The sequence below is a fragment of the Nansenia antarctica genome (genome assembly GCF_963989245.1).
Source record: "Nansenia antarctica genome assembly, chromosome: 16".
NCBI lineage: Eukaryota > Metazoa > Chordata > Actinopteri > Argentiniformes > Microstomatidae > Nansenia > Nansenia antarctica.
In genome coordinates, this window is record NC_137686.1 from 26480677 (window position 1) to 26494597 (window position 13921).

At 45.9% G+C, this 13921-nt stretch overlaps 1 protein-coding gene across 1 annotated transcript; it reads left to right on the forward strand.

Annotated features, from left to right (window-relative positions):
* Positions 1-969: 969 nt before the first annotated feature.
* LOC308172201 (serine/threonine-protein kinase/endoribonuclease IRE1-like) lies at positions 970-3843 on the forward strand (the record flags this gene model as incomplete). The annotated part of the gene is made up of 6 exons (XM_080547111.1): positions 970-1810; positions 2084-2247; positions 2332-2552; positions 3069-3198; positions 3309-3409; positions 3521-3843. 6 exons carry the CDS (start codon positions 970-972, stop codon positions 3648-3650), a joined length of 1587 nt encoding a protein of 528 aa, XP_080403237.1. The 3' UTR covers positions 3651-3843.
* Between the last annotated feature and the right edge of the window lie 10078 nt (positions 3844-13921).

Sequence of the window (13921 nt, forward strand, 5' to 3'; positions counted from 1 at the left end):
ACCGTTTTGGATCATGTAACCCCTCTAATTGCTGCTGTTGCATCTAAAAATGAGGACATTTGTAAAATCCTCATAGAAGAAGGTGCTGATCCCAACAGACTATCAAGCATTGGTTTGACAGCACTGCAATATGCCTGTTCGAACAAAGCTATACCTATCAGTATAGTGAAGACCTTACTGGAAGCAAAAGCGGACCCCAATTATGATTTAATTCATACTGAACGCCGAATTGTACTCACTGCACTTCAATTGGCAGCCGCAAATGACAGAACGGATATCATGAGAGAGCTTATCTATGCTGGTGCAACAGTAGAACCATGCCCTTCATCTCTGCCTGGGTATGATGTTGTTAATAAAAAACTTACCAAACATATCCAGCACTTGGCTAAGGACAGTGATTTAATTTCCAAAATTGAGCCTTTTCTCAGTTTTTACAATGCATCAATGACAGAAAAAGCAGCTGATGTTTTCAAACGCTTTGAATCGCTCTTGCTAGAGGAGGAGCCTCAAAGTAACAGGACTATGATTGAAGTATCCCTCAACATGGAAGGTCCAGGTGCAGAGGAATGGGGACAGACATGCATAAAGTGGCTGAGGGACTCCAAGAATCTACATATCTTCATTGAGAGTGCAAGCAAGCGTTTTTCCAAAGTTCCTCCAGGAATGCTCCGTATAGATGCATTGCAAGCATTGCACACCGTTTTTTGTACTATGAGAGTGGGAGAGATACCCTATGAGGTATCAATTGGTATGATTCCAAAACTAGTGGAACTGCTTTCTTGGTCGAAAGATCCTGCATTGACATTAGTTGTGAGTGCACTCTATGTGATCACGCAGAAGACAGAAGGCAAAGGTGGTTGGAGTGACTCCCTCATTGATGAATTGTGTCGTCACATTGTCCCTTGCACACAGCTAAAAGAATGTTCCTCTGAAGTGAAGATGCTTGCCTATGGGGTACTTGCAAATCTCATGACATGCGCCCCAGGGATCCTCAGATCACTAGAACTTCTTCCTGTGTCTGATGAACTGCTTCTTTATGTAGATGTGTCGGGGGAAGAGACCCTGAGAGAAAACCTGAGGAAACTGAATGGATTCTTAGAAAATCAAGAGAGTGCAGTCCCCAAATCAACAAGACAAGATTCAGAAGATAGTCCTAGCTCAGGAAGCAAGAAGAAGAAAAAGAAGAGGAATGCAGAGATGTCAAAAGAGACAGACAAACAAGAAAGCAATGCATGTGTAGTCTCTGATACTCTATCTTCTCCTGTTGAAGAATCTGCTTTAGATGGTGTTAAGCCATTCATTACTACCACTGAGACATCACCATTACCACGCAAATGGCTCAAAGTCAGCAAAAGATGGAGACCACAATTGGAAAAGCTTGCCAACAAGCATGAAGTTGAAAGGGCAGGAAGTCTAACTTTTGATGACGAATTCCGTATTGCAAAAGGAAGGGATGGAACTGAGGTCCTCCTAGGTCTGAGGGATGATGGCACTGAAGTAGCGGTTAAGAGAATGCTCAGGTCATTCTATCAAGAACTCAAGAACGAGGAAGAATTTCTACGTCTCCCAGAGCTTGATCACCCCTTCATTGTGAGATATGTGGACTTTGCAGAGGATAAGAAATGTGGCTACCTTGCTCTTCAGCTGTGTGAATACACCTTGGAGGAATACATCAAAGACGACATACCAAAAGACAAAACTCATGACTGGAAAACAATTGTGAAGCAGGTGCTCTGTAGTCTAAGTGTCCTTCATCAGCCAACAACGAAAATTCTGCACCGTGATATCAAACCCCAGAATGTTTTGATAGGTAAGACTAAACCATACACATACATTGTGCTTGCAATGGGAAAGTGTCAACTATTTATTGCAAAAAATATGAAAGCCCCAATCCATAATTTGAAAACCAACAAAAACATCAGTCTGTCACATAAATCTGAGGGATGGGGTTGGAGAAATGTTACCACTCACAAATTCCTAAACTATGTGAACATGCTGATCTCATACAATGTCATTCCTTGAGCATGACTGATACAGTACTGTATGTCATACTGGTGTAATCTGTGCATGATTTCCTTCATAGATTCTAAAGGCAAGGCAAGATTAGCCGACTTTGGTATAAGTAGGCAACTGGCCATGGGACAAACAACTCTACACACAGGAAATGCAGGAACGAGTTGCTGGAAGGCCAAGGAGACTATAGATGAAGTCCCTGGTGTCGGGTATAAGAGGAGCACAGATATTCAGGTTTGTTTCCCATTTTAAGTTGTTCATATGAAAAAGCTAATATTTTGGTTCCCAGATTGTTTAATCATCTGGTGTGATTTGCAGGTGGCTGGGATGTTAGTGTATTACATCCTTTCTGGTGGACAACATCCCTTTGGCAAAAGCCCTTGGTGTGAGGTTAATATTCTGAAAGGGGACTACAAATTGGAACATGTTGAAGATGAGGTCGCAAAGGACCTGATCGAGTGGATGATCAGTGCAGACCCAGAGAAGAGACCTACAGTGGAAGAGACCTTGGCTCACTCTTACTTCTGGTCAGAGAAGAGGTGAGAAGCACTCCTACCATGCCTACTGTACTCCAATCATGATTTACCATACTCACGCACACACACATTTCAATCATTTTGTATCATGATTGAAGGCTCTTGCTGATTAAACCCCTCTGATGTTGAAAGTGCTGGATGTTAACACTAGACAACTAGTTAGTTAACACTAAGACAACCTACTAAAAGAGCCTCTTTACAATGGGAATCTGCTATTTACACACAACGACCACTAGTTGGCCGCTTGTAAATTAGCCTGCTTCCTACACAGAAAAACTGCAAAATAGCTTTATAACTAGCTTATCCTGAAGTGATTTTGAAAATGTAAAGATGCTGGGTGGTAGAACGCACATATCTAGGAAAAGTCATGAAAGGAGGGTCCTGAGATTTGATTGAGTGCAAATATATTTTTAAAATATTCACTTACAAGGGTCAAATGACCCCTCACGGCTGATTAAGTGTTAAGGGGTCATTGCCCCCATTTAGTTTCACACATTCAAGTCCATTGATGTTTTTTAGGAGAGTGGAGTACTTGAAAATAATTGGGAACGAGGAGGAAACGCGAAAATGTCGTACCCCTGATCCAGAGCTCCTTCATGCGGTGGACCAAAGTGCTAAGGGGAGGTCGTTCTACGAGTGGAGATCCAAGGTAAGCCAGACTTCATTTTTACTGATTTTACTGTCTCCTTTATTTATCCGTGTGTGCAACATATTCAGTCAAAGTAAAATGTGCGCCTGCCGTATGTTTGGTGTTCACAGCTGCCGCAGGATTTGCTGCAGGAGCTGGATGACAAGAAGAAGCCCTACCCTGACAACACGTTGGGCTTACTGCGTTTCATACGCAACTTCCATGGCCACAAGTAAGTACGGAAATGTTGAAGCTTTTGCCCTCTTGTCCAGCATACTGTACTGGTATGTACTCTCATTCAATTGAGGGAGGCTGAGTACGTATTCCCTCTCTGTTTCTGCAGCGCTGAGCATGTGGACCGCGTTGACCTGACGTCTACATTTCCTGATCTCTTTGGATGGGTTTACACGTTTGCCAAGGAGCGGGGCTGGAATTCAAGACCTGCTGTGAAACATTTTTTAGAAGAGATCTAAGCTCTTAAATCCGGCCACTTAGTCATTTGAATGATGACATCAGATGACATTTGATCTGCTCTCAAATCGTTTTGTATTCTAGATCATTTTGTAATGAGAGACTATGACTTGCGCAAGACTATTGAGACATTATATATATATTGGGGCAATTTCAGATGCTGGTAATGGACTGTGTCAAAAAGGACTGCATTTGTATTACTTAGCCCTTTGTATGGCTTTAAGTGTATACTTTTTATTTCTTTATTAATTTAGTTTGAAATGCTTTTTTGCCCCAATGCCTTGTGTCTTTGTAAGAAGAAAATGTACAGTATATGAGCTCACAACTGTCTTACTCCATCATAACCTAAAATGTGAGGTTGTTTTAGTCCACTGTTTGTTGATAATGTCTTGGTAAACAAACAATGTTCAACTTCTCAATATTCATGTTGGACTGTTTCATGTTGGACTGTTTACTGTATGAAATGACACGTCAACTTTATTGTTCATTGTTTTATTATATTTTCTTTATAGAAGTGCTAGGTGATTATGATGATAAAATGACCATTTCTCTTTTACAAGAAAAATATCTCCTTGGAATAATTAACTTTTTTCCCCCTAAGTATTGATTTGAAGGGTTAGTATTTGTCAAGTTTATTTTTATTTTATATTTGTCAAGACAAGTTTATTTGTTTTTAAATGTTCATATCATATAAGAGGTGTTGGTGCAATGTAATGTTTTATAAGGCCTACTATTGTTTATTCTATGGAAAAAACAAATATAGAAATATGCATTGAATTTTTCTTTTTCACTGATCTGAGAATGGATCCTGATATTCCGACTTAATTAAAAACTACTATATATATACTACTACTACTACTACTACTACTACATATCATTCATTTAGAAATTATTTCTTTCTGTAATCGCTTATAGCAAATAGATGATATTTACAATATTTTAAAAACTCAGGAGGATCTAAACCTTCTATAATCGTAGCCAAAGGAACCAATATAGAACATCTCTGTTGTAGCCACTGTCAATGGCTGAAGGGTATCAGAGATTTCATAATACTTTATAAATGAATGTATGCTATTATATGCTATTGCTATATGCAGGTTCTCTCTTTGTTTTAACCTTTGGCCCCAAATGTTTACACATGGCCTGGCAAATTACGTACCTGACTCTTGACAGCTTGAACGACACACCCTCTTGATGTGACACGCTCTTCTGAAAACTGCCAACAACAGAATAAGTGTCTTACTCAGCCCTCTCTGTCCAATCAGGTCGTTTCCTGACATATTTCTTGAGTTTTATTTTTGGCGTGTGAGCGCTCATTTTAGAACTAGCATCTTTAAAAACATACAAAGATCCTATAGCATTGCTTTAGTATCAGTGATATTGTGAGAGGGATTGGAACATGCATCCCACTGATAGGTGTTAAAAGTTGCATGTTTTTATATTTCACAAGATGTTCATTGGCAAGTTGGCACTCCCTAAGCTGCACCTAGAACTGGTACCACAAGATGTTCATTCTTGTTGCTGTGGCACACAGACAAGTTGGCAGTGGTTGAAAGTCTGGAACTGGTTTTCATGTTTGCTCCCCCTCCTGGTCTGCAGGTGTACCACACCTTTACTCTCTTTGTTCTCCTTTGGCCCCAAAGGTTTATGTCGGCATAAACATTACCCACCCTCTTCTCTCTAACACTCTCTGTGCCCACATTCAAACTGTCTTGGAGACACTGTTTGTCTTCACTGCAGGTAGGTACATAGTATGTGAGTGTGACCCATTGATTGTGTGTGTGTGTGTGAGTGTGTGTGTGTGTGTGTGTGTGTGTGTGTGTGTGTGTGTGCGTGCGTGCGTGTGTGTGTGAGTGTGTGTTTACTGTATGTATTGTGTCACATGCCCATTGAATTAAATTGCAGTCCTAGATGCCCAGTAGTCTACACACCTGAGGTGCATTAGGACCCTGATCCCTCAGCTAGTTCAGAAGTTAGTTCGATAGTTAAGGGGATAGACTCCAGTTCTATGAGTGGAGCGGAGCCCCATAGGGGAGCTCTGCTCCTATTGGTTTACCCGCTACCTAAAGTAGCCAATGACTGAATTTTTCAATGCCTGCGCCCGCCTGGGGTGCTATATAAAGGGGTGTACTTCGCTACCTCATTCTCCCAAACATACAAAAACAGCCGGGTTTGAACGAGTCGAAGTGGGCCAGCAGCCCTATGGGGCTCCGCTCCACTCATAGAACTGGAGTCTATCTCCATAACTATCGTTCTATATCGTGGAGCTCCGCCCCATAGGGGAGCTCTGCTCCTATTGGTTTAGGCGGAGCGAACGAGGCCAAATGTACCCCCACTGAGACTATTAATCCGTAAAACAATCTCAGCGGCACCCGGAGCTGACCACTGATGTTGGTTCAAGACAACCTTAAAAAGTTGGCCCAACCCACACGAGTCTGCTCCACTGATCTAGCCCTTACGTGAGCACGCAGGGTTGTAGATCTAACGGAACATGTCCTGGAGGAGGGTCCCCTCCCCAGGCACATCCGTAATCATCCTGACAGCACTTGAATAGCATCCCCAACCAGGGTAATCCAAGTGCCATCCCCACTACATCAGTCCTCAGCAAACTGAGGACAGAGTGAGAAAAGGATGAGGAAGAAATATCACTTACCTAACCCTTACGTTGGGTTGTTGATCTAACAGACATGTCCTGGAGGAGGGTCCCCTCCCCAGGCACATCCGTATTCATCCTGACAGCACTTGAATAGAATCCCCATGACCAGGGTAATCCAAGTGCCCTTCCCACAACATCAGTCATCAGCAAAACTGAGGACAGAATGAGAAAGGATTGAGGAAGAATATCACTGACCTAACCCTTACGTGAGCACGTAGGGTTGTAGATCTAACAGAACATGTCCTGGAGGAGGGTCCCCTCCCCAGGCACATCCGTAATCATCCTGACAGCACTTGAATAGAATCCCCAACCAGGGTGATCCAAGTGCTTTCCCCACTACATCAGTCATCAGCAAAACTGAGGACAGAATGAGAAAAGGATGCGGAAGAAATATCACTGATCTAACCCTTACGTGATCACGTAGGGTTGTTGATCTAACGGAACATGTCCTGGAGGAGGGTCCCCTCGCCAGGCACATCCGTATTCATCCTGACAACACTTGAATAGAATCCCCATGACCAGGGTAATCCAAGTGCCTTCCCACTACATCAGTCATCAGCAAAACTGAGGACAGAATGAGAAAAGGATGAGGAAGAATATCTTTCAAGTAATACCGTACAAAAAGTGATGGCGACGACCAAGACGCCGCCTCACATATCTCCTCCACTCCCACTCCCCTGAGAATGGCCACTGATGTGGCCATGCCCCTGGTGGAATGAGCCCGAATGCCAGTCGGCACGGGCTGCCCCTTCGATTCGTATGCGAGGCTAATAGCCTCGCAAATCCAATGGGACAGCCTCTGCTTCGAGAGTGGTGCCCCGGCTTTCTGTCCGCCGTAGCAGATCAGAAGCTGGGGAGAAGATCTCAGTCCTGCCGTGCGCTTCACATATTGTGCCAACGCGCGCACCGGACATAGACAATGTAAACGCCTCTCCCTCTCTCCGTCGTGAGGAGGAGGAAAAAAGGCGCTCAGAGCACAGCTCTGAACCCTAAACCCACGATTAACCTTAGGGATAAAAGCCGGGTTAGGGCGTAACACAGCTTTTGTTTTGTCATCAGATATGATCAAACAATCTGCCCGTGTCGAGAGAGCACATAAATCACTCACTCGCTTAGCCGTAGTCAAGGCGAGGAGCTGACTCGTCTTGAGAGACAATAAACGCAACGACACAGTGTCAATGGGTTCGAATGGGGCACGCACAGCGCCTCTAGCACAATCGACAGGTCCCATTTTGGCATTAGAGTCCTATGAGGGCGTCTAAGCCTACACACTCCAGTCAAAAAACGCTTAACCAGCGAATGACTGAACAGTGTCGTTGTCGCAAAACCCTCATGACAAGCTGAGATGGCAGCCGCGTAAACTTTAATAGTTCTCGCTGCCAATCCCTTGTCAAACAGCGACTGTAAGAAGCACAAGAACGTTTCGACCCGACAGCAGACTGGGTCAACGTCCTGTCCCTCACACTGTGTAAACACTCGCCAGCGCGCCGCATATCCCTTTGCAGTGGATTGCGCGCGCGCACTCTGAATGGTCTGAATGACCGCGTCTGTCAGACCCCTGCGTTCTAACAAATCCCTCTCAGTAACCAGGCCATGAGGGGGCCCCCCATCATAGGCGGCCCCCTCACCAAGCCTCTGGCTTGAGAGAGTGCATCTTGTCGATGAGGTATGGGCCATGGGCCCTCTACCAACATCTCCATCAGTTCCGGAAACCACGGGGCTCCGGGACGGTCCGGGGCTACAAGAATTAACTCTAGCCTCTCTGACCTCACTCGTGCCAACAGTGGGAGGATAGATGTCAGGGGTGGGAACGCGTATAACAGGACCCTCGGCCATGGGTGGTGTGCGAATGTATCGACTCCCAATGGCGGGTTGTCCTGTTCGCGCAGGAAGAACCAAAGGCGACACTGCGCATTCGTCCGTGACGCAAACAGAACCACTTCTGCTTGCCCGAACCGTGCCCAAATCAGCGACACAATGGAGGGTGCTAACCTCCAGTCGTCGTCCCTCGGGCCTCCCCGTGATAACAGATCTGCTCCTTCGTTGAGCAGACCTGGAATGTGGAGAGCTTTCAGCGAACTCAGGCGACTCCGCGCGCGATGACGTGCGGGTCTCTCCAGTAGCTCAGGTCGGTTTTGACCGATCTCTGTATTACAATCAACTTGCGACGGCGTTCTCACTGGAACCCGTCGCAGTCGTGCGAACCGCCTCTGCAGTCTGCGCATGTGTAACAGGCCTAAGGGGACCACTACATGGGCTGCAGACCTCAGTCCTAGTAAGGACATCCTTGACAGAGCGGTGATTGTATTTTTCACTCGACACACCCAGGGAGCTGACGTCAGTGTCGCTCTCCGTGGTGCCGATAAACTGGCCCTCATCTCGGCAGTATCCAACTGAATGCCTCGATAGGAAAACTGTTGAGCCGGCCACGGAGCACTCTCTGTCCAGTTTACAGCTAACCCCAGCTGAGTGAGGCGCTGCACCAGTGAGGTTGCGTCCCGAATGGCTCGATTTGGGCATTGGGCCAAGACCAGTAGGTCGTCGAGATCCACATATTATGCGTATCTCGTTACGCCTCAGTGGTTCGAGTGCTGTCTGCACGCATTTGGAGAAAAAACGAGGAGCAAGCGCGTACCCGAAGGGCAGGCGCGTGTACTCGTAAACCTTCCCTTGGAAAACAAAACGTAGGAATTTCCTGTGCCACTCTGTGATTGGCACACGAAATACGCGACCCTCAGGTATCTACGAAAGGGGCGTTTCGCCACTCTCTCGTTGAGGACCCTGAAATCTAGTATGGGTCTCATGTCTCCCGAATTCTTTGGGACAAGGAAATACGGGGAGTACCATCTCATGTCCCACTGGTCCCTCGGAACCAATGTCACCGCGCCCTTTGTTAGGAGATTCGTAATCTCCTCCCGGAGCGCACGTGTCTTTATCGGGCAGGACAAAAAACAGTCTCTCTCACGCCCCTGAAGGGCGGAGGAGGCTGAATGAACTGTAGTGCATATCCCCTCCTCAATGTCCTGTCAAGCCAGCCCTACAGAATATCTGTCCCTTCTAGTCATTCTGCATAAAGCAACGACAGCGGCTGGGCCGTCTGTTGTGGTGCAGTCGACAGAAAAAGCTTGAATTTCTGTATGACCCCAGCCGCCGCTGCCCACCGAGGAGATGGCACAGCCCAAGGTGGGGTCATTTCGAAAAGGGATGGGCTGCCGTCTGTAAAGAGTGTTTGTTATGTGTAACAATGCTCTTTATTGACGCAGGTTTATTATGCCTGATAATCAAAGAACCGGCCGCACGCTCATGAGCTGGGCCAGGTCTTGATAGACATGGAGGGGTTTTTGATGTAAATAACGCCTCGTGTCGTGATAGGGGTAAGTCCGCTAGGCAGAGAGCTGGCCACACGCCGGTAAGCTGGGCTAGTCTCCGCTTCGTTTCTAACTGGTAGCGATTCGACCACACTCTGACAAGGCAGGTGGGTCTCCGCTCCGGTAGATACCATGGAAAATCCTCCTTAGGGATTTACCGTCTGACTTACCGTCTGTAAAGAGTGTTTGTTATGTGTAACAATGCTCTTTATTGACGCAGGTTTATTATGCCTGATAATCAAAGAACCGACCGCACGCTCATGAGCTGGGCCAGGTCTTGAATAGACATGGAGGGGTTTTTGATGTAAATACCGCCTCGTGTCGTGATAGGGGTAAGTCTGCTAGGCAGAGAGCTGGCCACACGCCGGTAAGCTGGGCTAGTCTCCGCTTCGTTTCTAACCGGTAGCGATTCGACCACACTCTGACAAGGCAGGTGGGTCTCCGCTCCGGTAGATACCATGGAAAATCCTCCTTAGGGATTTACCGTCTGACTTACCGTCTGTAAAGAGTGTTTGTTATGTGTAACAATGCTCTTTATTGACGCAGGTTTATTATGCCTGATAATCAAAGAACCGGCCGCACGCTCATGAGCTGGGCCAGGTCTTGAATAGACATGGAGGGGTTTTTGATGTAAATACCGCCTCGTGTCGTGATAGGGGTAAGTCTGCTAGGCAGAGAGCTGGCCACACGCCGGTAAGCTGGGCTAGTCTCCGCTTCGTTTCTAACCGGTAGCGATTCGACCACACTCTGACAAGGCAGGTGGGTCTCCGCTCTGGTAGATACCATGGAAAATCCTCCTTAGGGATTTACCGTCTGACTTACCGTCTGTAAAGAGTGTTTGTTATGTGTAACAATGCTCTTTATTGACGCAGGTTTATTATGCCTGATAATCAAAGAACCGGCCGCACGCTCATGAGCTGGGCCAGGTCTTGATAGACATGGAGGGGTTTTTGATGTAATAACGCCTCGTGTCGTCGCGGCACTGAGTTTGCTCAGAAACTCCGCCTCCGCTGCAGACAGACCGTTGGGTCGGTCTGTGGTGATCTTCGCAATGGCGGCGTTAAACACGGCGATGTTATTCGCCGCCGCCTGCGCACCGAGCTCATCAGAGCTTTCTGATTCTGACACCGGCACCGACCACTCAGCTGGGTGAGGGCGGCGTGGTGTCAGGGCCGGCTGAGCGGGCGGGACCATCCCTACTTGGGGAGGTGCCTGCCCAGAACGCCGCTCTGGGGCCTGTCCGGACGCATCATCGGCAGAGCTATTCGAGTCGGATAGCATCCCCGAGATAGCGCCCGCCAGGGGAAAAACGCTCTCCTTGATCCAGGCCATCCCCTTTCGCCTTTCCGCGACGGAAAGGAGGTGGAAGGGGAGGCAGCTGGGGGAGGCGACCAACGCCGCCTCGGCATGTTCGGGGCCGAGGCAGACGTGGCAGAAGTCGTGCTTGTCCTCCGCTGCTAGGAAATCGCAGCGGCAGGTGTCCCGGAGGAACTTCTTCGTGGTCGGCGGCGGACGATCCATCGCTGAAGGGAAAAGTGTCCTCCGCTGCTCGGAAGTCGCAGCGGCAGGCGTCCCGGAGGAACTTCTCCATAGGCGGCGGACGATCCATATCTTGAAGGGAAAAGTCTGGCGGGTTCTCCAGTCTTAGTAGTCGTCCTTCTCAGTCTTCAGATATAAACCCGTGCTGAACTTTTTGGGAGAATGAGGTAGCGAAGTACACCCCTTTATATAGCACCCCAGGCGGGCGCAGGCATTGAAAAATTCAGTCATTGGCTACTTTAGGTAGCGGGTAAACCAATAGGAGCAGAGCTCCCCTATGGGGCGGAGCTCCACGATATAGAACACATCCTCTCAGCGTCTAGCCAGGAAGTATCTTCAGAGTCGGCTACCAGGAACTGTCGTCAGCCGAGGAGAGCAGAGACCTGCTACAAGCCGCGTGTGAAGGTTTGTTTTCTAATTCCTTTTTTAAAAAGTGGTAGCTTTATTTTACGGAGCTATGGTCATTGGTTCTTACCAGGGGTGAAAGTGGTTTGAGTTTCTTACAGGAACTATAGGCTACTACCCCAACCTTCATCGTTTCATATTGTTCTCCTCCTGCCCCCAGCTTCATGCATCCCTGAACACACACATCGTGGTGTTGGTGTCGAAATTAGAAACACTTTAGGGCTGCCATGTTTCACCAAAAGTTTGGAGTGAGAGTGTTTGGTGGTGGAGCGACCCAAAACTGTGCACGTTTTGGTAGCGGCGGCCCCTCTCTCCCACACAATTATTTGTGCTAGTTTCCTGCAATTTTAAACCAGCACAAGAAATGAAAATAATTGGAACATTTGATAAAACAAGAGAAATTCAGATAATATATCTTAAGTCTTAAGTAAACAAATACAGTAGCCTACAGAGTCTAAAACAAAATTGGGCCTCATCAAGTGAACTCAACCCCTTGGTCAGCAGCAGAAAGACCATTGGTCATCATCTTATATACAGTGCATAGATGGCTATCATGTTATACAGTACATACCAGGGTTTTTCCTGGGTCAGAATCAAGCCTTGGAGGTTGATGTTGTGCGCGCGCAGTGCACCCAAATTTTCTTTGAGGGACCCCCAATTGTTGTATTTGTATTGTAAATTGTAATTATTATTATTATTAATAATAATAATAATACGATGTGATTTGAAAGTACCAGTAGGCTACCAGATACGTATGCACATATTTTGCTACCAGGGTTGCCAGATGGAATTGACAATTTCCAGCCCAACCAGTCTAAAAGCTGCCGAATCCACCCGTCCAGTGTGACCAAAAGTAGCCCAATCTGGCAACACGGCTTGCTTATGGAAGCATATAGTGGACTAAATTCAAATGTTTTGCATGCATTCTTTCAGACAATATTCAAATTCAAATGCAATTCTAATGAGCGGATGTGTTTCCTAGAACATATACATGCAATTGCTAATCACATTATTGCATTACAATTTGAATATTGACTCAAATAACGCAGGCAAAAATGGCAAATGAATATGCTATTTTGGGATTGCATAGTCATTTTCACATTAGAATGACAATTTGAATTTTGTCAGCTACAAAGCGGATGTGTTTACTAGAACATGTAAATGCAATTGCGTATCACATTATTGCATTACAATTTGAATATTGACTCAAATAACGCAGGCAAAAGTGGCAAATGAATATGCTATTTTGGGATTGCATAGTAATTTTCACATTAGAATGAACTTTTGAATTTTGTCAGTTACAAAGCAGCGCATGACTTTGAAAATGAAATGTCAAATGGCTTTGCATTATCATTTTAATATTGACAGCGAATGTGCACATCAGGTACATGAAAATGAAAATGCAAATCATTAGAATTGCATTTGAATTTGAATATTGTCTGAAAGAATGCATGCAAAAGTGGAACATACAAATGCAATCTCAAATTGCATTAACATTTGAATTTAGTCCACTATATGCTTCCATACGGCGCGACTGTAATCCCGGTCGGACTGTCTCAGTGCCCAGTGCTGCCCACCCAACCACTTCGCGTCGCGTCGGGTCTACTGTAAAGCGGGTTAACATGTCCTTTTCAAAGGTATTAAAATAGACGCAACGAAACATAACGTCAGCCATGTGTTTCCTTGTTGGAAATTATGGATCGTGAATCGTGATTGCTTCTGCACTCTGCAGCAATCGGATTTTGATTGACAGGCAGCTGCATCTCTTCCCCCAACGGCGTTCCGGCACAGAAAGTCTTGCCTGAACGCCACACCGGACCGTTCCGGCCCACTTTCACCTATGGTTCTTACTGTATCTGCTGTTCACTGTGAACTTGAGGGGCCACTATGTGTGTTACCATAACTTACAGTAGGGCTACATGTTTTGCCCAGGAAACCAGTAGTGTGCTGTATTTATAGACGACATTAATGCTGTTAAATATGTCCACGTCTGTACCAATATTGGGCAACATGCTTTGTTATTTTAGTCTGTGATATTTGCATTTGTAGTGACTTTTATTAGATATGTAGCTGAATATATAATGGTATTATTAGATATGTAGCTGAATATATAATGGTATTATTAGATATGTAGCTGAATAATGGTAATGTTTTGCACGCAAAACGCAGGGGTTCATTAGGACTCCGACATCCGTGATCTGTAATTCTCTGAAATCATAACTCTGAAATCTGATAAACTCCTCCTAGCAGGAAGTGACAAAAGACAATTCTGGAGGCAATACGTTTAATGCTGTCTACCTGTCAC